This window comes from Boleophthalmus pectinirostris, unplaced genomic scaffold (assembly GCF_026225935.1).
Source record: "Boleophthalmus pectinirostris isolate CB_2022bp ecotype Guang Dong unplaced genomic scaffold, ASM2622593v1 HiC_scaffold_2, whole genome shotgun sequence".
NCBI classification, from domain to species: Eukaryota; Metazoa; Chordata; class Actinopteri; order Gobiiformes; family Gobiidae; genus Boleophthalmus; species Boleophthalmus pectinirostris.
Genome location: NW_026571152.1, coordinates 9,610,353 through 9,634,147, shown reverse-complemented (window position 1 = coordinate 9,634,147; position 23,795 = coordinate 9,610,353). Strand labels below are relative to the sequence as shown.

General features: G+C 38.6%; 1 protein-coding gene across 1 annotated transcript in view; it reads right to left on the bottom strand.

The window, feature by feature from the left end:
- Positions 1-3,095: 3,095 nt before the first annotated feature.
- poc1b (POC1 centriolar protein B) overlaps positions 3,096-23,795 on the bottom strand; it is a 35,690-nt gene continuing 14,990 nt past the window's right edge. The window contains exons 11-12 of the mRNA XM_020919186.2: positions 6,859-7,080; positions 3,096-4,187 (exon numbers count right to left, since the gene is read on the bottom strand). Of these exons, the coding sequence (XP_020774845.2) occupies positions 3,774-4,187; positions 6,859-7,080 (636 nt within the window). The 3' untranslated portion in view covers positions 3,096-3,773. The remainder of the gene's footprint in view (positions 4,188-6,858; positions 7,081-23,795) is intronic.

Genomic DNA, 23,795 nt, shown 5'->3' with positions numbered 1-23,795 from the left:
GGACTGTGGAAAGTGCAATTTCAAAGACAGAGGTTTGATATTGAACATAAACCTTCCCACACACACTGTGCCTCTGTGATGAACGCTCTACAAGATATTAAGTGTTAAACATGGAAAAAAATACAACTGATGTCATCTTTACCATGTTATATCAAAAAAATGACAGCACCCACCAACATCAAATGGACTGTTTTAGAAAAGACTAGATGTCTGTATGTCTTTAACGTATCCAACTTTTGTGATGGTGTTCTGCCTTATTTTTGCAAAATGTTGCAAAATATTTTAGAGACAATTTAATTTGAATCACTTAAACTGACACACATTAGACAGACTTCCTGTCTTTGGTCTGAGGAAGCAGCTGTGAACAAAGAGTGCATTCATGTTTTTAATTAATCAAATTATTACCTCCGCCAAGGAGGTTATGTTTTTGCCGGCGTTTGTCTGTTTGTTTGTTTGTTTGTTTGTTTGTTTGTCTGTTAGCAACATAACTCAAAAAGTTATGGACCGATTTTGATGAAATTTTCAGGATTTGTTGGAAATGTGAAAAGGAAGAACTGATTTCATTTTGGGGGTGATCCGGGAGAAATCCTGGATTCTGGATCACTTTGAAATTTTAGTTAACATTGTGGTAAATGGGGCCAAAAATTTTGTTTCTCAATATCTCGGTTAATTATTGACCAAACCCCATGAAATTTGACTCAGGGATGGACAATGGGATCCTCTTTCATATTCCAAAGGCTGATCCGGATCTGATCCAGAAGAATGATTTTATCGCAATTTATATAAAAAATGGAGGTAGTCCTTGGCAGAGGTCTGCGCTCTCTGAGTGCTTTTCTAGTTTTTAAAATGACATCGACCTAAAGCAGATATATACATAAAGAAGAAAACAAACTGATCAGGTGGAGGCATTCGGAGATTTGGAGTGGAATGATCCTGATGTAAACCTGGACTAGACCTGGACTTAACCTGAACTAAACCTGATGTAAACCTGAACTAAACCTGGACTAAGACTTGAACTAAGACGTGAACTAAGACGTGGACTAAGACGTGGACTAAGACGTGGACAAAGACGTGGACTAAGACGTGGACTAAGACGTGGACTAAGACGTGGACTAAGACCTGGACTAAACCCTGACTAAAATCTGGACTAGACCTGGACTAAACAAAGATCTGGATGAGCTCTAGGATAAATCTGGATTGGTATCTAGACTAAGACCTGGACTAGACCTGGACTAAACCCGAACTAAGATCTGGACTAAACCTGGACTAAACCCGAACTAAACCCAAACTAAGATCTGGACTAAACCTGGACTAAACCCGAACTAAGATCTGGACTAAACCTGGACTAAACCCAAACTAAGATCTGGACTAAACCTGGACTAAACCCGAACTAAGATCTGGACTAAACCTGGCCTAGACCTTACCTGAGCCCTAAGAACCGTTCCAGTGTGAATAAAGCCATGTTTAGACCTGATTCAGTCCAGACTGAGTCCCGAGTTGGTCCTTGTGGTTCTTGGTGTGAGATCTGAATGTGTGAGCGTGGGATTTGAACCTGTGACCCTGCGGTGAGAGGGCGGCCGCACTCAGCTCGTCATGAATCACAGTTTGAGGTCAGACTGCAGGGGTGAGACGGAGGAAGGATGTGGTGAAGGAGGATTTCTGAAAACATGAAATTATAAAGTTATAACTCAGAGCTGGGACCACAGAGGAGACAAAGAGTTTAAGCCTGTTTACATCTCCAACGCTCCAACGCTCTGTCCCACCTTGTGATGTCATGAAGTGGGAGTTTTCAGGAAGGCCGGGGGTCAGGATTGTGGAGATGCAAACCCGCTCACAGTAAGGATGTTTCTCAGTACAATGAAAAACACCAAAATGAACACACACAAAAAAAAAAAAGAGGGAAAGAGAGAGAGGACATAGACGGACCAGGGAGAGAAAAGAAAGATAAAGGAGGTATTTGATGGACAGAACATATGGAGGAAGAGAGAGAGAAAGATAATGGGAGAGGAAAGAGAGAGAGGAGACACTTGATGGACAGACTACATGGAGGAAGAGAGAGAAAGAGAGAATGGGAGAAGAGAGAGAGAGGGGAGGCACCTGATGGACAGACTACACGGAGAGAAAGAGAAAGAAAGAGAGGGAGAGACAGAAAGATAAGACAATGGGAGAGGAAAGAGAAAGAGGGGTGGTATTTGATGGACAGAAAGAGAGAGAGAGAGAGAGAAGAGTGGGGGAAGAGAGAGAGGAGAAAGGGGGAGCGAGAGAGTGAAGAGGAGAGAAAGCCAAAACTCAGAGGAGCAAGGAGGCACTACAGAGAGAGAGAGAATGGGAGAGGAACGAGAGAGGAAGGCATTTGATGGACAGACTACATGGAGAGAGAAAGAGAGAGAGAGTGAAGAGAGAGGAGAAGGGGGGATGGAAGAAGAGGGAAAGAGAAAAAAAGACAGAGAAGGCACTAGATAGAGAGAGGAGCCATCTAATGGAGAGAACACACAAAACGAGAGAAGAGAGGGTGAAGAGCAAGGGGAGGGAGAGAAAGGAGGAGAGAGCAAGAGAGGGAAGGAGAGGGAAAGAGAAAGAAAGTCAGGAAAGAGGAGGGACTACATGGAGAAAGAGATAGTTTAGCCAGTTTTCTCTGTAAATACTTGAGTAAAACATTTGCAGTAGAAGCGATATCAGAAATTTTTGTAGTAATAGTAATACTAGTAGTAGGATAAGTAGTAGTAGTAGTAGTAGTAGTAGTAGTAGTAGTAGTAGTAGTAGTAGTAGTAGTAGTATTTAAGTAAGTAAGAAGATTGAAGATCATTCAAGTTTGTTGTCATTTGTTATTGTCAGACCCAGATCCGCTTTGTCAAAATGATTCATAAAAGCAGAAAAATTCACGAGAGACAAAAACTGTCAACTTTTAGATAAATAAAATAAAACCACGAGGGAACACAACAGAATACATTTCAGTCTGACTTCACCCAAGTTATTGATAAAAACGAAAAAGTCACTGTGACCTGGCAACCCTAACAATCCCGCCGAATGCTCAATGTTCAATTTAAATCCACAATTCTGAAGCAATTTATGATTTATGAGCACTGGGGAAGAAAAGGTCACGCTGACACAAAAGCGGTTAGGAAGAAGTTTTATAGCTGACAAGAAAAATATGAAACGGAATATTTCTATAGCTTGTCTCCTCCTCTCGGTAAGGAGGTTGTGGGTTCAATTCCTGAGCTCTTTCTACATAATTATCCCACAAACAAAAAAAACACTGTACAAGAAATGCATTTTACATATTAAAGGCACGTTAAGTAACTTTTTCAGGCGAATTGCTCGGCATCTGCTCGTCTCCATGGCGATGATATTGCCGTTACGCTCTATGGCTTAGATCTGTGGAGAGGCGAGCCCAGAAAGAATGCATGTTTTTACGGACTTTTTAGCAATAAATGAAAATAAAGTTAGATAAGTTTAATGCCATAACGCTGAACATTCCAGGCAAAGGAATAACATCTCCATGGCGACAAGCAGGTAATGTACCTCCCACCAGAAAAGTGACATAGTTGAACTTTAAATAATCTTCTTCTGCGTACAAATATACAAAAATAACTTAACAATTCTGTCCATTTGATCTTGTTGCATTTATTCATTCATTTTTATTATAATTTTTTTTTTTTAACTTAAGCAGCATCACGAGAAGCTCAGGTGGTTTTAAAATTAACTAAAAGAGTCTCAAATGTAAAGTGCACTCTTTGGTCCAGGCTCTGCTCACTGGGGTCAAAGGTCAAGGGTCACGTGCCGCTGTCGTCACTGTCCCACTGCTCTCCCCTGGACTCAAGCCCTGGTCTAACCCCGGGATCTGGTCCGGACACGAGATGGGGACTGGTGCTGGGATGTGGTCTAGTCTCTGGGTCCAGTCTGGTCTCTGGACGTGGTGTGGTCCCAGGATCTGGTCTGGTCTCTGGGGCTAGTCCGGTCTCTGGGTCTGGTCCGGTCTCTGGATCTGGGCCGGTCTCTGGATCTGATTCGGTCTCTGGGTCTGGTCCGGTCTCTGGGTCTGGTCCGGTCTCTGGGTCTGATCCGGTCTCTGGGTCTGGTCCGGTCGCTAAGTTGTGGAAGCTCCTCAAAAGGTGGGACTGGTTTATGAGACACTCCTTCAGTTTGTCCTCGGACAGAGTTAGACGCTCCTCCAGAACTGACACCGTCTGTGAGAGAAAAAAGGTTTTATTATCAGAATGAGTTTATGGAAGTTTAAAGGCCGCCATACACTACAGGAGTATTTGCCCGATTTTGGCTGCGATTTGCTTTTTCCCAAGTTCGAGGAGGTGTGACTCAACTTGTGTCTTCGTATGCGATTTTGTAGCTGCTGCTCTGTCAGATCGTAACCACCAAACATCAGCAACGCTACGGCAACAACCCATAAAACAGCGTCAGGGGCAGAGGAGTGACGGACACAGACGCAACATAAAAACTCAGGAAATAGTGAAAATAATTATTACTCGCCTCTCGTAAAATTGTAAATATAAACTACAGCATCTCATCCACATTATCTATAAAAATTGTCTTCCGCAAATAATGACATCCAGTCCACAAACCTGTGCAAATCCATGCAGATTAGCCATAGTGACTCTCCTTCCCGTGTACGTTATCGCCAATCTTTTATGCTTTAAAAATTATGTATCGGAAGTATTGCACCACATTTCACAAATAATAATAACACAGTTTTGTCTTGTATCTAAACTAGAAGTACAGTGCTCTGATCTTTTGAACACTTAAGAGTCTCATAGCGAGTGGTTTTACTGTAGACAGGAAACAGATGACATGATCACCCTCACAACTTTATAGCCTGTGGTCAGCAGACATATCCCGCTGAAGTCTTTGCGATCGGAGATTTTAAGTCTCATCAGATTCTCCTCGTGTCTGTGGTGTACGCTTTTAGTCGCAAGTTTAAAAATCGTTTAAGACCAAAATATCCTGTAGTGTGTGGCAGCCTTAAAGCTACCATCTAGATCAGGGGTCTCAAACTTTTTCTCCCCGGTGAACTACTAGTTTTAGTGGTCACAAGAAATGGAGTATATTCAAGTGCCACGATGAGACTTAAATGAGGTACAGTTACACGCCTATAAAACATAAAATATTATCCATAGTAATGCACAAAGTTGGCCATCAAAATGATACATGTACAATGGTAACAGATATTTAATTATTTTTTTATTATTCAGGACAATACATGCAATTCTGAAATCCCTTGATGAGCTACTTGGAAGGCCGAGCGACAGGTTGGAGACCCCTGATCTAGATGCTGTCTACGTTACTGCTGTTTGCCAGTGTGACAGTACAAGACCAGAGAGCACAGGTGAGTTTGAACAAAGGCCAGGTGAGGGGAGGGGTCAGGTCACACATCTGCCATCTATGTACTGATAAAATAAATAAATAAATAAATAAATGTACAGATGGTAACTTTAAAACTAGTTTTGGTATTGTGACACCTCAGAATATAGTTATGACTTAACACTTCTCACTAAAACATAGTTAACATAGATTTTACAAAAAATCTAGTTTTTTATATTTTTTTTTGGTGAAGTTTATCATTTTACTTCCTGTGCAGATTGAGGTAATTCTGTAACTGTTATCTAGCAACCATGGTGTTAAAGGGATAGTTCGGGTTTTTTGATATGAATCTGTATGGCATCCCCGTCTGCAGTGTCGTACATCCACACTGACTTACCCCCGACAGTGTCCGGTGAGCCGAGATCCTGGCTGGTTTTAGTGCTGACAAAAGTAGTCCGGCAAGATGGCTGGGGTCATTAAAATAAAACGTTTTTTTCTTCTCAAAACAATATGTGTTCAAAAGAGTGATACATTTTCATCACAAAACCTTCGTCCTCAAAAAAGTCAGACCTCATAATCGCTTGGCACTATTTTCTGTCTCACGTCGCGGGGGTCTGAACACGTAAACACGGCCGAACAACTGAAGAAAGTGTGTGGCTGTCACCTGGCGGCAGCGCGTAGTGATACGAACGGAGAGAAAATAGTGCCAAGCGATTATGAGGTCTGACTTTTTTGAGGACAAAGGTTTTGTGATGCAAATGTATCACTCTTTTGAACACATACTGTTTTGAGAAGAAAAACGCTTTATTTTAATGTCCCAGGCCAACTTGAAGGGACTACTTTCGTCAGCACCAAAACTGGCCAGGATCTTTGCTCACCGGACGCTGTCGGGGGTAAGTCAGTGTGGATGTACGACACTGCTCACGGGGATGTCATACAGCTTCATGTCAACAAACCTGAACTATCCCTTTAACGAGAGCCAAAACCTGTCTAAATTACATTGATAAAAACAAACGACCACATCTTTATTTTGCTAAATAAAGGTGCACAGTGTAACATTTCACCATTTCACACCTGCTTGTCTCCATGAAAATGTTATTGCTTTGTCTAGAATGTTCCCCAGTACAGACCTATCTGTCACAAACAGGACAAGCAGGTGACACCACTATGCTACATTCCAATTCAGATCTGTGGAGAGTCGCTCCTATTCACAGAAGGAATTATTGTATGTTTCTTGCACCAGAACATTTGTACAATTCATCTTTAAACAATGTTAAAACTGTCAGAAAAATGCTGTTTTTGTTTGTAAATAGTCTCAGCATTTTGGATGGTGTTTTTTGTGTTGGTGACATACAGAAGACAGAGGGGATTCTGTTTTAGAACTCAGCACTACTTCCTGTATTTTTGTACTTTTCTTATCAAATTTTTCCACTTGTAAATGTAAAACTAAGATAAATATTGACCACATGTGCTATCCCACTATCTCACTGAACCAAGTCCGAATTAGAAAAACTTGAAAACCTGTCATATGCCCTGTAGTCTTACCTGCGTGAGTATATCCAGCTGTTTGACGATGTGTTTGAGTGTGGATGTGAGAGCGTCCGGATGCCCTGACAGCACGTCAAGGCGATGGGTCTCCACTTCCTCTTCCGCTCCTCTCTGATTGGCTATTGCTGCTGCTGACTCCACTCTCCCGCTAGCTCCGCCCCCGCTCCATCCGTTAGCTTTAACCTTGGAACGGTGTGACTTTGAAGGCTGATTTAGGAGCTGTAAACAAAGAGAGAGGGGTTAAGCTGGAACAAAATCAAGAAAAACAGCAAATACTGGTTCTGTAAAAAAAAAAAAAAAAAACAACCCTAGATCAGTTGGTTACAGTGGATGTTCCAGAGTATTCTAAAAGGCATGCAGCATCCTCTAAATTCAGAGTTTCAGCTGCTTCCATCTAGTCAGAGGCTTTTAGTCTCAACATCTAGAACAACTAGAACAAATCCTTTTAATGGAGCTTCGTTCTGGGCTCAATAAATTGTAATTATCGATTAATATTTATTGTGATTTTTAGCCAAGCGTGATGAATGAATTATTTAATGAACAGAAACCATTCTGTACTTGTGTAATTGTGTTTTTATATGTGTTTATTGTGTATATTCTGGATGAAATGTGAAATGCAGGACAAGCCTCTCAAATCTGCAAAACAAATTTACCTACAGGTACGAATAAAGGAAACTAATCTAACCTGTACACTTACAAGCAAATAAAAGGTCATATATTACCCAATAATGACTCTTGTGAGCTTTAATCCATGTTATAATGTTGATGACTGAGTAATCCTGGCTTATTAGTCTGTCTACATCTCCAAAGACCTGTTCCATCTTGTGATGTCATGAATGATGAATGACAATGAATAAATGAATAGCAGAATGAAACACATATTATTTTTGTATCTATAATGAGTCATAGAGTTTATTTATTCAACCCTCTATGGCTCACATTTCATACAGATACATAACAAAAAAAAATCCACTCTAGTACTTAGAAAAAGTACCCATAAAAAATTGAACCCCAAAAATATGATTCCAGCTTTCATATATTGACCAATTCATAGATGCATAGTTTTGATAACAGGCCATTCTAGTATGACAGATAGGCCCATTATTAACAACAAAAGTAATAACTAAATTGCAGCAGAGTAAAGGAATTTATGCAATATTTCCTGGGAGAGAACCTCCAAATTCCCAATATGTTTAGGAGACCTTTTTTGCCATTTCCATGTGGACAGGCAGGTGACTTCGCCAAACCATGTGTTTGGTTTATTTGGTCATAAAAACATTGAATAAATGAAAGAGAGATCAGTGTATAATAACATTAACAGGCTCTCTCTCTTGCACTCTTCCCGGTCTCTTCTTCTCCCTTTTTTTCTCCCTTCTCCCTCTCTCTCCCTCTCTTCTCTCCTCTCCTCTCCCTCCCTTTCTCTCTCCCTCTCTCTGTCTGTCTGTCTCTCTCCCCCTGCAGCTGTTGTGGTCAGCCTCGTCCGCCCACAGAGGAGCTCAGACTTCCTGCCTCAGAGGAGCAGAGGACACATAAAAGCAGAGCTTCCTGACCACACACACACATCCATACACTGTGTGTGTGTGTGTGTGTGTATGTATGTGTGTACGCACATACATAGTCCAGAGACCAAAACCAAGCACCACAATCCACAGACCAGAGAGTAAAGGGCAGCTCCAGGGCACTAGTATTTTCACCCAACTCCAGTTTAACACTAGTTCATACCACAATTACAAAACAATATGTTTTTAATAGATGATGGGCTTTTTTTCTGTATTTTCAATTGCATAAGTCACAATATTACATTTTAGAGATATAATTAGCTGAAAAGCACCTTGCATTTAAATGTCTGCTATCAACCGATACCAGTCCAGAGACTGAAAACAGCATTGATTTCATTTAAGCAGAAATAAAATAAGACCAAACTGATCCAAATGTGTATTGTAGGCATTTATTTATCTCTCAAGTAACTGAACAACATTGTGTAAATAATAATTCAAACATGATGAGACTTTCTGTGCAAACAACGACCAGTACATATTCTTATTACAACTATTAATATGTCTGAGCAGGATATTGGCTGAATATCTCCTGGTTAGAAATACAGTACCAGTTCCAATATATTTGGAAGCTGATATCCAATCCAGCTTTTTTTCATAGTATTGGCACCGATATCCAATACCAGTATCGTATCGTTGCATCCCTAGTCTCCAGTTCACTGTTTTGTGTTTTATTAATCTGTGGCTGTGGGTTACCGTTTGAATATTTCAAGTGCAGAGTTGTCCTCAAACAAACTTGACAGGTTAATCGTGATGGTCCTCCACATTATAAACCAACACAAATAGTTTTAGATTATATAAATCTAAAACTATTTGTGTAATTTTATATAATGTGCACTTGTTGAAGAAAGTGAACACAACACTTTGTCCAAAGCTGTGGACAAAACAAGGTCAGCGCGGCCTCTTACACAACTCATTTCATAATCTATTTTAAAGCTCTTTTCTTTCATCTAAAGTTCAGGTGCGCTGTTAGCCGCTAGCGCTAATTAGCTCGTGTGTGCTCTCTCTTGTTGTGGTCGATGGCTTTTGAGACGCCCACTGGAGCTAAAAATGGCGCTAACGTTAGCAGTTCAAAGCTAACGGGTCTGAAAGTGTTTCGAGTGTTAGCCGTCGCCCCGGGAAACGCCATTGTGCAGTAAAGTGGTTTGTTTTGGTGCGATTGTTTGGCGCTTTTTAAAGAGAAGCGCAGGATTAAGCCGAGGAGAGAGTCATGACCAGAGATGATAAAGAGCACAGGGAATCCCCGAAGGTTTAATCGACCACGAATTAGCAATGTTTATTAAACGGGATTTTCCATACGCTTTGATGTAAACAAAACAAAAAACACCACAAGAACTAATACAACAACCTATTGTCTAATCTCACAATGATAAAAGGGAAATTCCATAAAGTAGCTCGACAGGCGTGGAAGAAGTAGCCTACTCAAGTAAATGTACAGATAGCCTCAAGTAAAAGTATCACATCAAATTTAAGGAGTAAAAAGTATTTAAGTAAAAATATTTTGCACAGTTTTTCACAGTTTTTCAACAGAAACAATAGAATGTGTATTATTATCGTTGTTGTTGTCATATTTTTATTATCATTTTTATGTTGATTTTTTTTCTAGCTGTTTTTGTAAGTATATTTTTGAAAAAAACAAACCCCTCAGGTTTTTCAGAAGGTCTCACACAATAATCAAAAAATATATATATACTTTTACTTTTCTTTGCTGTTCATATCTTCTCTTAAATGTAGCAAAGTAAAAGTAAAATACCATACCTATATAGCTCTGTGGAGGAGCGATCCCACTATGAATGAATGTAACTAAGGCAGAGGTCATCGGCTGGGGTTTGTGTGGGTTAAATGCATGAAAAGCAGGAAGCTATTAACAAGGAATTACACCTGACCAGGCAAGGAAATGACATTAAGAAAGAGAAGGAGAGGAAAGAGAAAGAGAAAGAGAAGGAGAGATGTAAGTCAGGAATAAACCATGTCTAAATCAGGACTAAATTAGGACTAGGAAATTACATTTACAAGGAAAGGGAGAGGTTAAAGGGAGAGAGAAAGAGAGAAGCCTAGCCTAGATCTAGGCTATGTTTACACATAGTAGGGAATGTTGAGAAACAAATATTTCCCTATTGCACATAGCATTGTTTTCAAAAAAAGTTTTTGTTTACATCAACCCACATAAATACGCCATCAAGTGCCATCATAACTATGCCAAGCCTCTGGGCTGCACCTGGATTACACTCAAACCTGTAGCATTTATTTCATTACATTTGTAAGTATTACTCAAAAATACCTTGAAAGCATGTATTACTGAGCGGGCTCGCCTCTCCACAGATATGTTAAAGAAGTGGCAAAATTGCTGATCTCTGAGCCTCATTGGTCTCTGGTCATGGATATGATACATCAGCTGTGTGTGCAAATGCAAACACATGACCAGAAGAAATGCGACTGCTGCTCTGAATGCTTCATGATCATCATCATAGCAAAAGGGAAACACTCTCAACTCTAGCCAAAGTTTTTAGAAAGATTCACTTTTAGAGGCGAATTTGCTGTTTGCGTCTAAAAGATGGGTGCAAACGAAGGAAAATGTCTCAACTTTTAAAAATACCAGAGTAAGTGTAAACAGGACCCTAAACCAGGTCTAAAAAACAGAACTAAATACTAGAGAAACAGGGAGAAGAGAGAAAAGGGGAAGGACAGAGAGAAAGAGAGAGGTTTAACCCAGAATTAAACTACGTCCATCTCAGGACTGCTGGTCTAATGAGTATTAACATCTAAACCAGGATTGCCCGGTTCTAACCAAGGACCTAACCCAAGACAAACCCAGAACTAAACCAGAACCAAAGTACCTCTGATGAATACTGGTCACCATAGACCAGGAACACCTCACACAAACCAAAACTAAACCAGGAATAAACCAGGACTAAATCAAGACTAAACCAAACCAGATTGCCCAAACATCAACATTTCTCAACCCAAACATAATCTTATTTGTATATCTTGTTAATTAACTGACTTATTTCCCTTCTAGTAAGAGTATATTTCGTGCAGGTCCTTGAAGCCTGGTGCAGCTGTAATCTCATTGTCGTGTATGAGTTTAGTGTTTAGTATTTGTCTGTGGGAAAGTTCATTAAAATGTGAATAATGCGGCTAAATCCAAGTAAGGGGCTTTAAAATGGGCTAATCCTGTTAATGACGCTAGCTAGCTCTCGATCTTCCTACAGATCAGTGCAATCAATGAGGTACAGGTCACTATGGAAACCTTTGTGGATAAAAACATTTGTCAAGTTAACATGCGGATACAACCTGCACATACAAGTTTGTCTCATTCACAGTATATGGACGGACCAGGCCTCATGTGAACCCTCAGAACCTCCAGAATTCCCTCCCTCCTCTAGACTGGTGCTGGTGCTGGAGTTTAGGTACTGACTATTCACTACAGTTGAGAGGCCTTTGATTTTTAATGTACTGAACAAACAGTAGAGTGGAGTTTTGCTGTGGTAAAGCTAACAACAACTGGCATGCACTTCCTGATTATCAGATAACGAAATGCGTTATTAGATGCAAACAGCACACAGTGGATTTATTTCAACCCCAGGAACTGCTTAAATACAAAATACTGTATCTGTACTGGGGCAAATGCATGGGGAAAACGGGAAAAACATCATAGACAGTATAAAGAAGTAAGAAGGTGCAATTAATTGAATTTTGATCGTGATTTCGATTTGCGTGTCAAACGATCTCCAAACTCATATAATTGAGTTAATTTTTAAATATAGATATTGTAGAACAGTTGGATATATAGTTTATTTTGGATACATTTATGTTTTTCAGTGTCTTACTTCATGTTCAAAGTATATTTTATTAATTTTATGTTTTATACATCACAAAACTGCTCTAAGGTACAGATTTGTAACCTATATTTATTTTCAATGTGAAAGTTTTGCGCAAATTATCAGTAACAAAGTGTTTTTTTTGTTTTGTTTTTTGTGAGAGAGAGAGAATGTTGAATAAATGCATCATGTAACTAAAAAATAATAGTTTGAATAATCGTGATTTCAATACTGACCAAAAGAAGTGGACTAAGTTTGTCAGCACCCATAGTGTTCAGCTCCAGTACAATGACGCTTACCAAGGCTGGCAGTTATGGCGCGAATTTGGATCAGAGTCCCATATTAGGAATAGAAACTGATTTAAAGGATTATCTTATCTTATCTTATCTTATGGACAAAACAGTGAAATAAAAACAGCAGGATCATGTAGAGCAAGTTAATATGAACATTTTAAGACCAAAATGAGGAGCCTGACAGCAGCAGTTACAGAGAGAGGCAACGCTTCTTCAATAGAAAGTGAATTGGATCCAGAGTCGAGTGGAGTCAGAAGTGTGCCTATGCTCACTTCCTATATTGGGAATGCAGCAGCAGCAAGTTAACTACTGCATGTCCATTTACACAGTATAGGTACAGGGCCTTTACAACAACAACAACAACAAAAAGTCACTCCTTAACATTAAAAAGTATTAATTAGAGAGAGAATTTGTAGACAAACAAAAATGTTTTATCCCCATGGTGTCAACAGAATGCCCCTCCCACCATCTCTCTCTCCCTTTCTCTTCAGTTGCATCTATTTTTATCTGTCTTTTTTCCCTCTCAAACTGGACCTAATGAGAGAAAGCCTCCATTCACTTCACTCAGTTATTTTTGGCCTGAAACTCAGATGAGGCAGCGCATTCGAACATGCACAGCCAAAAACACCAAATTAGATCAGCGTGGAGGACATTGGTTTAGTTCTGGTCTCAAGATTTTAATTAGTGATGACGTTGTCAAAATCAACTCGGTACACAGATTCAGCAGATTGTGGGATGTTCTTGGAATTAAATTAATAACATTTCTCAACTGATCCAAATGCAATTATAGGTTATGGGTGCTCTGTTAGTGTACGGACGATTGGAGAAACACATTGCAACATGGAACGCATTTAGTCTGTGATGGAATGTAATTACAATTATTTATTATAATTATGCGTCCTCTGCATTTGACTCGTTCTTCAGTGTCTCTGGGTTAAATCTGTCAGGAGCAATGGACCCCCTCTCAGAACTTTGAGCTTCAAAACTAGTCAGGACTATCTTGGCCGGAAGGTCAAAGTGATTATTTTACTTGAACCCAACCTATGCATGGGTTTCCTGTTGTTTTTGCAGCAATTAACAAATCAAAACAATACATCAACCACCAGGGGACCTCAGCGAGACACAGTGGGGTTCGATCATAAACTGTATAAAGAACAGGACTAAGTGAGTGTTCTGCTCCAGTCAAATGAAGGTCTTTGAGGCTAGCACTTGTTCCCGCCCCCTAGTTTAGTTTGGAGCGGGTGCTTAGCAATGCTGTCAATCAAACCTGTTGTTAACACTAGTGGGAGAAGTTACATGCTGCTATTCCAACATGCCGTTATTTAGACATTGACATGTAATTATCGGAATAATTGTTTTTCAAACTTCACACTACTTCAACTTTTTTTTTTTCCATTGTTGGAGTAGCGGCACTTTACTATTTTTCAAACATTCCGCTTTTCCAACATGAATAATATCAATGTGATAGCCTATAATGCTTTGCTCTCCCATATATCATAAGATGTTTGGGTCGGTGTGAAGCACTTGATCAGAGAATACTTGGGCCACAGAGAATACAGACAGTGGGAAAATGTCCTAACTGATAGCCGTGGTAAACAGTCATGCACAAGGGACTAGGGACAATATAGGGACGGTGGGGACATGTCACAACCAATATTTGGGGAAGACAAAATAGTCCCTACCATTATTTGCCATTTTTTTTATATATTTTTCTAAACTCAGTAGTATTAACTGAAGACGTTTTAGTTCACATTTTGTTTATTAGACTTCTGAGATGTATACAGTGATATGACGACAGGGTTACACCTGCCACTATTTCATTGGCTGCAACAGAGTGAGGCCATTAGTGGTGCCAGGAGCCTAAACTGGGGAAGCGGCAGGACAGGGCCGCACCTGAAGATGGCAGCTTGAGCAGGCGTGAGTGAAGACGCTGCGCACCAAACTTTGAAAAACTTTCAAAAGAAACTTACTACAATAAAATTTGCCTTATAATGAGTCGCCGCAGAAAAAGAGGAACTATCGCCACAAGTGCACCTCCCAAATGGAACACTACTCGTGCGCTGTCAGCAACCAGACTCTATTGACAATATTCCATGGAAAAATGTACGGACATGAAATCACAAATATTTCATCACCAACAAGCAAAGGGAAATCTGCTACAAACTTCTACATCACTGTTGTCCTCATCTTAGAAGGACATAAACTGTACATTTTATGAACTGAAAAACTTGAAAAAAAAAACAAAACACCAAAGCTAAGACCAAACCTACATCCTTGGTCATGCATTTAAGAAAAGAGAATAGAGGCATGTCATAATGAAGGAGTGTTGGAATAGGCGGCGGACCCCAGAGGGAGCAACCTCTGTGAAAGAGGGCAGCTGATTGGTGTGTTAAAGTTCATATCTTGATTTACAGACAAAACAGAAAAAATCCAGGAACATGCAGGTTAAAATTACAGAGCAGGTTAATATGAACATTTTAAGACCAAAATGACAAACTCGACAGCTGTAGTTACAGAGAGAGCGGCAAAGTTTTTCTCAACAGAAAGTGAACTGGATTGGATGGAGCTTGAAACGCACCCATGCACACTTCCAGTTTGGTGTTATATCTGTGTAATCCCTCAGTAGGTTCTATGGACTAGTCTATGTGTTCTTATACTTGTTCTGATCCAGCTCAAGATCATTCTAAAGTTACTCAGGAAAGGTTCATTTCTGTCCTGTGAATGGGACTTTTTTTTAGCATTGATACCTCTTCAAATGAGTATCTGATTTCCGATACTTTGGACAGCCCTACTAAAAACAGTTCCTTTACTTTGAATAAACATTAGCTTTAGTGGTGTTTCTAACTCGGTGAAAGGGCCACACTGTTTGTCAATCCACTGAGGAGGAAGTGAGTTCGGAGTTACTGGAAGCGTCCCAGGGGCAGGTGTGCGTCCTGCAAATCCGCTTGGCTACTTAGCCGCGTTGCTACACAAACGCTAATCAGCTTTGTAGCACTTAAGCTAATACCCCCAAGAAAAACGCAAAGCACTGTGGGAAACCTGTGCGCCGCTTGTTCATTCACCACAATCGCACCTCTGTCCCGCGTATGACTTCAAACCGTGGCCCAAATCCGGCTGGCAGACTTCGCTAACGTTTCCCATGAGTAAAGATTAGCGTAAAACTTAAACCCTGAAATCGGACAAACTTGAAAACAGAATTCATGTGTAATACAGGAAAGACGTATTAGCGATCTGTAATATGAACGAGGAGAAGATGAAAACAGGTTTAATGGCGGTTATTGGCATGAATATGGCATTTCTGAAGAGCTAACGTCGTCAATTGTGAGCCGGACCAGGGCACGATGACAAACTCACATGAGCTTTTGGATGGATTTTGTGTTTCCCAAAGTCATTTTACTGTGAGAAAATTTAAGCTAGCTAAGCAGTCAGCAAAGCAGTTACAGTTTTGCCAGCATTGGTTATGTGAAAAAAAAAAATGTTATGGCCCGATCATTGTTGGTCCGTGTAGCATTTGTTTTTTTTGAATTTCAATTAAGAATGAAAAACAATAAAATGGGGAAACAGTTTGTTATTTCATTTTTTCATTTTAGTGTCAAACAAAAACAGATTTTGACCTCTAGTCAAGTTCTGCTGCTAGGAGGACTTACTTGAAAAATCATTGCTATTTTGTGTCATCTTCTTATATAGCTACACATTTACTTTTGCGTCTTAAAAAGTAACTGCTGAACTCCATGACGAGAAACAAGTAGCAGTGATAAACTTTGTTCAGTTGAAACCATAGAACTATAATAAAAATAGTTTTTATTATAGACCCATGGTTGAGCAGCAGAACTTCCGGGGCAAATAAACCAGAGAGAATAAAATATCTAAATGAAAATAGTCACAGAGACTTTAAACTTTAAATTAAATATTGGAAATAGAGGTCGAAATCTGTTTTTTTAATTTGACACTAAAATGGAATAATGAAATAACAAACTGTTTTCCCATTTTACTATATTTCATTCTTAACTGAAATTTAAAAGGACAAATGGTACACGGACCATAGTTTTCAAGTTAATTGTTGGTGTTTTGCTGTGTCATGTCCTGTTTAAAGGCCCTATATCACAGAAGTTTTGTGTTTTGTTTCATTCACACGTATTTAGATAACCCTTTATTATTAGTCTGTCTACATTTCCAAAGCTCAAAATGCTCTGCTCCAGCTTGTGATGTCATGAAGCTGTAGTCTTAAAGTTAGTTTTGGAGTTAGTTTTACTTTTTGATCCATAGAGATTGGTGATTCCAGTGCTGAAATAATCCAAATCACTCTAGGGAAGGTGTAGCACTTTCTGTATTACCAATTTGAGAAAAGTGTTTAAGTGTTAAACATGTGTGATTGGGTTACATGTTTCTATTCCGACATGCCGCTATAAGCTCTATATTCCTGGTTTTGTGACGCTTACGTCACAAACCAGGAAGACGTTTGGAAAGATGCGATTGCAACTTCCAGTGTAGTTTCCGACACTGGGCTCGCCTAACATGGATCTATTAAAACCGACGGTGATAAAACCCAATGAAGTAAATGTGATCAGCGGTAAAATGAAGACTTCATACGTATGTGCTATTTGGAATCATCTTGAATTTGGCCCCTCATCTCTTTAATCGCATGTACCCAGTGCACTCGGAGTTGTGCGTCAGTGAGGAAATGATGAAAACTGAGGTATTGTTGTAAATGTTGATTAGCCAAAAATAATGGAATGCTGCAATGACATGGAGATGAAGAAAACTGGGCCTGTGAAGTTGTGATTGCATCTTTCCAAACGCCTTCTTGGTTTTTGACATATGTGCTGTAACATGTGGTAGTGATCCTTAATATGTGCTCTGGGATAGCTAAGAGAAGAGCGAGACTTGATGATTTCCACTGATACTTGGTTTATTACACATTTAGAAACCATATCATGGCAGGTCTCCACGATGCTAAGTCTGAATCATACATGAACTAGAGATTAGTCCATTTAATACCAGTACCGCACGTAACTTGAGTAGTAGAGCACAGAGGTGTGTGTGTCCGTTACACAGCACTGCAACAAGTAAGTAACCTGTGACCTTACAGTACAATAAAAATAAAGGGGCGCCACCACTTGAAGCAATCAAGTACTACACTATTAATATAAATGTAATACTGACTGTTACAGTGCAAATAGAGCCTATTTAGACATTGACGTCTAATTGTCAGAATAGCGGCATATACATTATGTTTCAAGCGTCCCACTACATTTTTTTTCCATTGTTAGAGTAGCGGCACTTTAACATTCCGCTTTTCCGACATGAATAATATTAATGTGATAGTCTATTATACATTGCCCTCCCATATATCGTAAGACGCTTAGGCCAGTGCAAATCACTTGATCAGAGAATACTTGGGCCACATAGAACATTTTCCCACCGTTTGATATCCTAACTGATTGCTGTGTGAAACAGTTATGCATTTTATAAAAAGAGCATAGGCTAGCCTTTGGGAAAATATTTCATATAAAACCGTGGCTGCATGGGGCCTTTGTGCTTTATTCATTTTATCATGTAGGCAATCTGTGGAGAACAACATACAGCCTAAATAAATAACTAAATATCAAGTTCATTGCGCCAGCTCAATGAGATGACACTCTCGCAGCCCAAAACACACATTTGACTACTTAAAAAAATATGACGTGTCGGAAAAGTGATACTAAAAAGTTTTGGAAACCATCATGTCTAAATAGGGTCATGTCGTAATACTGGTATGTCTAAATAGAGACATGTCGTAATGAAGGGATGTTGAAATAGGCAGTGGACCCCATGTGACTGAAACAAAATACAACTCCATGTATGTTTTTGATGAGGAAACAACATTATATAACACATCAGATCAGAAAATGGCGTAATAAGCGACCTTTAACCCTGTTTTTAATACAGAGTCCTTTTTCTTTCCTTTCATTTTCAACAGTGCTTGTGTGGTTTTATCTGTGATATTTTGAGCTGCAGAGGATGAAGAGGACGATGTGAGTATTGAACTGTGTGGGCAGATTGATCTCTCGTCCTCCTCCTCAAAGACCACTCGCCACTGAAGAACCTGAGCCATACAGATATACAGAGCCATGGAGGTAAATTTAGACAAAGTAGGAGTCACAACTGCCAAAAAAAAAAATCTAAAAAATTAACTGGGACTAAATTGTGATTTTAATATTTTGATTTGATGTAATGCTATTTTATTTTAAATGGGTTTCGGATTGATGGGAAATCAGGAGCATAGCGATTAACAATTCAAAATACCAATAGAATAGTGAAAAGTTCTCACAATTTTGTCTTTAAACAAGAAGTTGAAACCAATGAATAATGCTGCGTTTATTTATTCATCTATCTCCCACTCGAATCTTGGATATGACGTCACATCTGTGCTTCAGCTGTTTTATTATATTTTGTGTGCCCGACTTGGAGAAACTGGAAAGTTGTTGTTGCTTTAGCATTGGCATTGGAGTACCAGGCACTCCAAAATAAGTATGTGCTTCAACTACACAACCTCAAGGAACAATTCAGTATAAATAGTATAATTCAGTATATTAGTGAAGTGAAAGCGTTGGTGTCGCATGTTGGTCGATCATTATGGCACCTTAGCTACCAGGGAATGGGCTAAAAACATGGGCGACATCGACTACCAAACCCATAGGTAGTGATACAGATACAGTAAAGTATTGCAGTAATGCTACTATCCCCATAGGCCCTGATATGTATACAGTAAGTTATTGCAGTAAAACAAGTGACAGAATTTGTCATTTAAACTACCAAACTGTCCAAACACAATGATGACCGTTCATACTACAAGTGACACTTCTATCCCAGTCTCCTTGCCTGGTCTCCTCTGAGCTCTTCCGAGTTCCGAGTTTCGCCGTCCAAGGAAAAATGGGCATGTCAGTGCGTGTCACTCGGCAACGTCCTCTGACCTCCGAGTTAGATAGATAAACAAACACACCATAAGATGTACTAGTATCTGGGAACCTGAATTCTTATTGATTAATCTGCTGTCAATCACAAGTGTCAGAGAAATGCATGATGGGCTGTTCTTATCAAAAAACGTGGCAGTTTACAAGAAAAAACAAAAACAAACAGCACATGCGCCCACATAATCAATGAGTGTAGTACTGAACTCTTTTGAACAGTTCCTTAATGCAAACGATTCAAATGCAAACGATTCTCATTTTTTAAAAGAATTGAGTCTTTTCCTTTCAAATTTATATGCATTGTTATGCCGAACCAGCACAAGAATCAGCACAGAAGCAGAGTATGCAACATGAGTGAGAGACATGTACACAAAAAAAAAATATTTGGCATCATAATAGCAGTTAATTTTTAAATTATTGTTATTGCAATACAACATTTTATTTATATTTTTATCATTTCAAAGGACAAAAACACTCCCACTCTCGCTTTGAACCATTTCTTAGAACTGGTTGCTTCTCTCTGTGATTAGTTTGTCGATAAAATAAGTTGTGCTGGCTTCTGTCATATTATATAAAAAAATTATGATAAAATAAAAGATTTGGATCCCACAAAAGAGCCGAAAGTCCCATCACTAAATCTCTGTTCATTGTTCAGTTTATCAGCGGTGTAGCTCGTGACTGTAACTTTATGTGTGACAGACTTGTTTAAGCGCACAAATCAGTTCTTTCCGGTCAGATTGTTTTAAAATAAAACTTCTAAAGGAGGCTTCTAACAGAGTAGTGCCTTCAGTTAGTGTCACACCCCCAGGGGAATGTTAATCAGTTGCAAAAAACTGTCTTATTTTTTCATTTTTAGCTGTGTTTTCTAACAGTTCTTCACAAAGAGCCTTGACTATGATGAATAGTCCTTAACACACACTGTAAGCAATTGCTGTAAATTTACAGCCAATTTCCAACAGTAATATACTGTATTACTGTAATACAGTTTTATACTGTAATTTGCAATGCATTGTGGGCTGCTGAACGTGAAGCAACAGCACACATGCCTTCAACAGTATGTTAATGTAATAAATCTGAGTAAATCACAGTAAACTACAGTATTTTTGAAATCTGGTGTGCGCTAAACTTGCGAGGGAAAGTTTTACTGCCAGTGCATCGGAGACATGTGTTGCAAGACGACCTGCTTCCTCTGCATCGGATTGTGCATCTACAAATAAAACGGTAAGTAAAAACTGTCTTTGCCAAGAGAATACAAGTAAAATCATGTTTGAAATCGAACTGTTGCTCAACAAGTTATCTAGTGAGTGAGTGTGTTATTGTAATTTATTTTTTGCATTTGATTTTGCTATGGTCAATTTAATATACTGATCTTTCTTCGAACGAGTGACAAAAGCAGCTCAGTTAATGCTACACAGTCACGTTAGCATAACCAGGAGGGGAAAGAGGTGCATGAATTAAAGGTAGAACATATTTACATCTAGCAGAGTGTATTAAGGGGTTATAACGAGTAAACTACAGTTGGTGGATGAGGAAATAGTGAAATGACAGAGAACAGAGATGCTGTGGTGAGTTTATTTTACTTTCTGTCGAGTCTGAATGAAATTTGTTAAAACACTGAGGTGAGGCAAGTTAGCTAACGTTAATCCTTGTTTGGTAAAACAACTTTTACATGAGGCGTAACGATTTTTGTAACAATTAGACTGTTGAAAATGGGTTTGTTTTCTTGAAATTTTTAATTTAATTTATCTAAATTGTCTGTCTGTTGCAATATGTTATTTGGTCTCCTGCAGGCCACAGACACACGCACACAGACAGGAATAAATTGACTGATAAAAAGTGGTCTCATGGAAAACATAATAATAATAATAATTCCAGTGGCAGAGCGTGCATTTCACACCTAGGCCTTCAGTAGTGCTCCGTCTGAAACAATCCTCAATAACTATTTTATGGTTACCTAGCTTATGAAGGATGTAATGTTATTGTACGTCCCTTATTTTTGATTATTGTGTTTGTTGCTGTTTAGAGTGGCAACGCTGGAATAAAGCCAGGAAGAGGAACAACAACTAGCCTGGTGACACTCATTTCTCCATGACTGAGATGATTCCTCTTTGAATCACTGTCCACACCTACTCATACGAAGATAAGCATGCACTTACTTTTAAGAGGTAAAACACAGGCCTTACGGGACTCTTTGGTGGTAAAGCACAAGTCTAACTCACAGAACTTGTTTAAAAGCTACACAAACTTCACCATACTATTTTAAAAGTTTAAAACATGAGTCTATGTCACAGAACTCCTTTAAGAAGTAAAAGTACCTCAGAGACCTATTTTAAGAGTTAAAACTATGGAGTAAGAAAGCTTTTAGAAATATTTGTGTGCATAGAATCTGTGCATATTTGGGAAATCCGTGCATATTTGTCTGTGGTTGAGCATAAAATAAATATTCGTAAAATCTCGAATGCATCCAGTCGTACAGAAAATATATTGTGTGTATTTTATCCATCAGAATACGAGCTGAAAAGTTACGACATCAAGAATTACAATCACGAAATGAAAATTTACAATTACGCTTTCTTCAGTATGAATATGAATTCACAGACCCGACTGTCAAAAATACAACATCACTTCACAAGCAGAAGAAACATCAATCGAGATGCATGGTTACATGGTTTAAACATGTTTTAGTCCTGGTTCAGTCCTGGTTCAGTCCTGGTTCAGTCCTGGTTCAGTCCTGGTTTAGTCCTGGTTTAGTCCTGGTATAGTCCTGGTGTAGTCCTGGTTTAGACCTGGTTCAGTCCGTATGCGGCCCAAAAGTCCGGCATCTCGATTGATGTTTCTTCTGCTTGCGAAGTGATGTTGTATTTTTGACAGTCGAGTTGTGTCTGTGAAATTGTATTCTTACTGAAGAAAGTGTAATCGTAAATTCTCATTTCGTGATTGTAAGTCTTGATGTTGTAACTTTTCAATTTGTATTATGATGGATAAAATACACACAATACATTCTATGTACGACTGGACTCATTCGAGACTTTACGAATATTTATTTTATGCTCAACTACAGACAAATATGCACGGATTTCTATCCTATGCACAAGAATATTTCTAAACCAGGACTGATCCCAGGACTGAACCAGGAGGACTAGATAATTTTTTTCCCCAAATGTTGCCATTGACTGAAATTCCTACTGAGGTATAGTTCTATAGACAGCAGATAATACATTCCAGTAAATCTATATGCTGTAGATATAATTGCTTTTTGATAGAACTTATACATGTACCTCACAGGACTAGGAAAAAACAGCCTACCTACAGTTTCTTCCCAAATGTTGCAATTGATGCCTATTTTCAACAAGTTCTTACTGATGTGTATTTTCATAATTGTCTTAATATACATTTTCAAAATCTTAGAAAAGTGTGTTTTACAAATGTTGTTATTGATACATACTTTTAGATGTTCTTAGTGATGCATATTTGCAAACAGCAGAGAATACACTGGAGTAAATGTATACTTAAACTGCCTTTTGAGAGCATATAAGCATTCCTTAATTCTTTCTAGGTGAAACACTCATTTCCTTTGTATTAGTCGCCTCAGTGTTTGGCCCAGTTGGTTGATCCAAGGTAAAGTTCAGTATGGTATTTGTTAAACAATAGTATGGAAACAGTTACAACTATTTTTGTGCTTTCATGTTTGGTAAGGTCTCTGACATGCAATCTGAGAATTTTTTGTTAATTATCATTGCATCCTGCAGACACTATTTGGCTATTTTTATTTTGCTACTCAGAATCTCTTTGGCTTGTCATGTAACATTTTTTTGTTAATAATAATAATAATAATTATATTATTATTATTATTATTATTATTATTATTATTATTATATTATTATTATTATTATTATTATTGTATTATATTGTATTTTACAGTAACAGTATTCATATTGACAATGCCTGTTTCAATAAATATTTGTGTGATTTATATCCTTTGTAAATTGTTTATTGGTTATTATGCATAGGTTTAAGCCGTAGTCCACAGAACAATTTTAATTTTGATTGCAGTGAATTTTGAGATTTTAGATATTCTAAAGTGCTGAGTCACTGTATTATGCCTGGCTACAGTAAACATTTAGTAACCCAAGGATGTTGTAAATAAAAATAATCACTGAAATACTGCATTTTATTTTTACTGTAATAGGTTATGATCTGTGAATTGGTCAACAGTATGGAAACTACAAAATTACAGTATATTGGAGGATCTCTGCTGCCAGTAGTTAATTTGTAAATTAAAAAAAAAAAAAGCACACATATATACTGTATTTC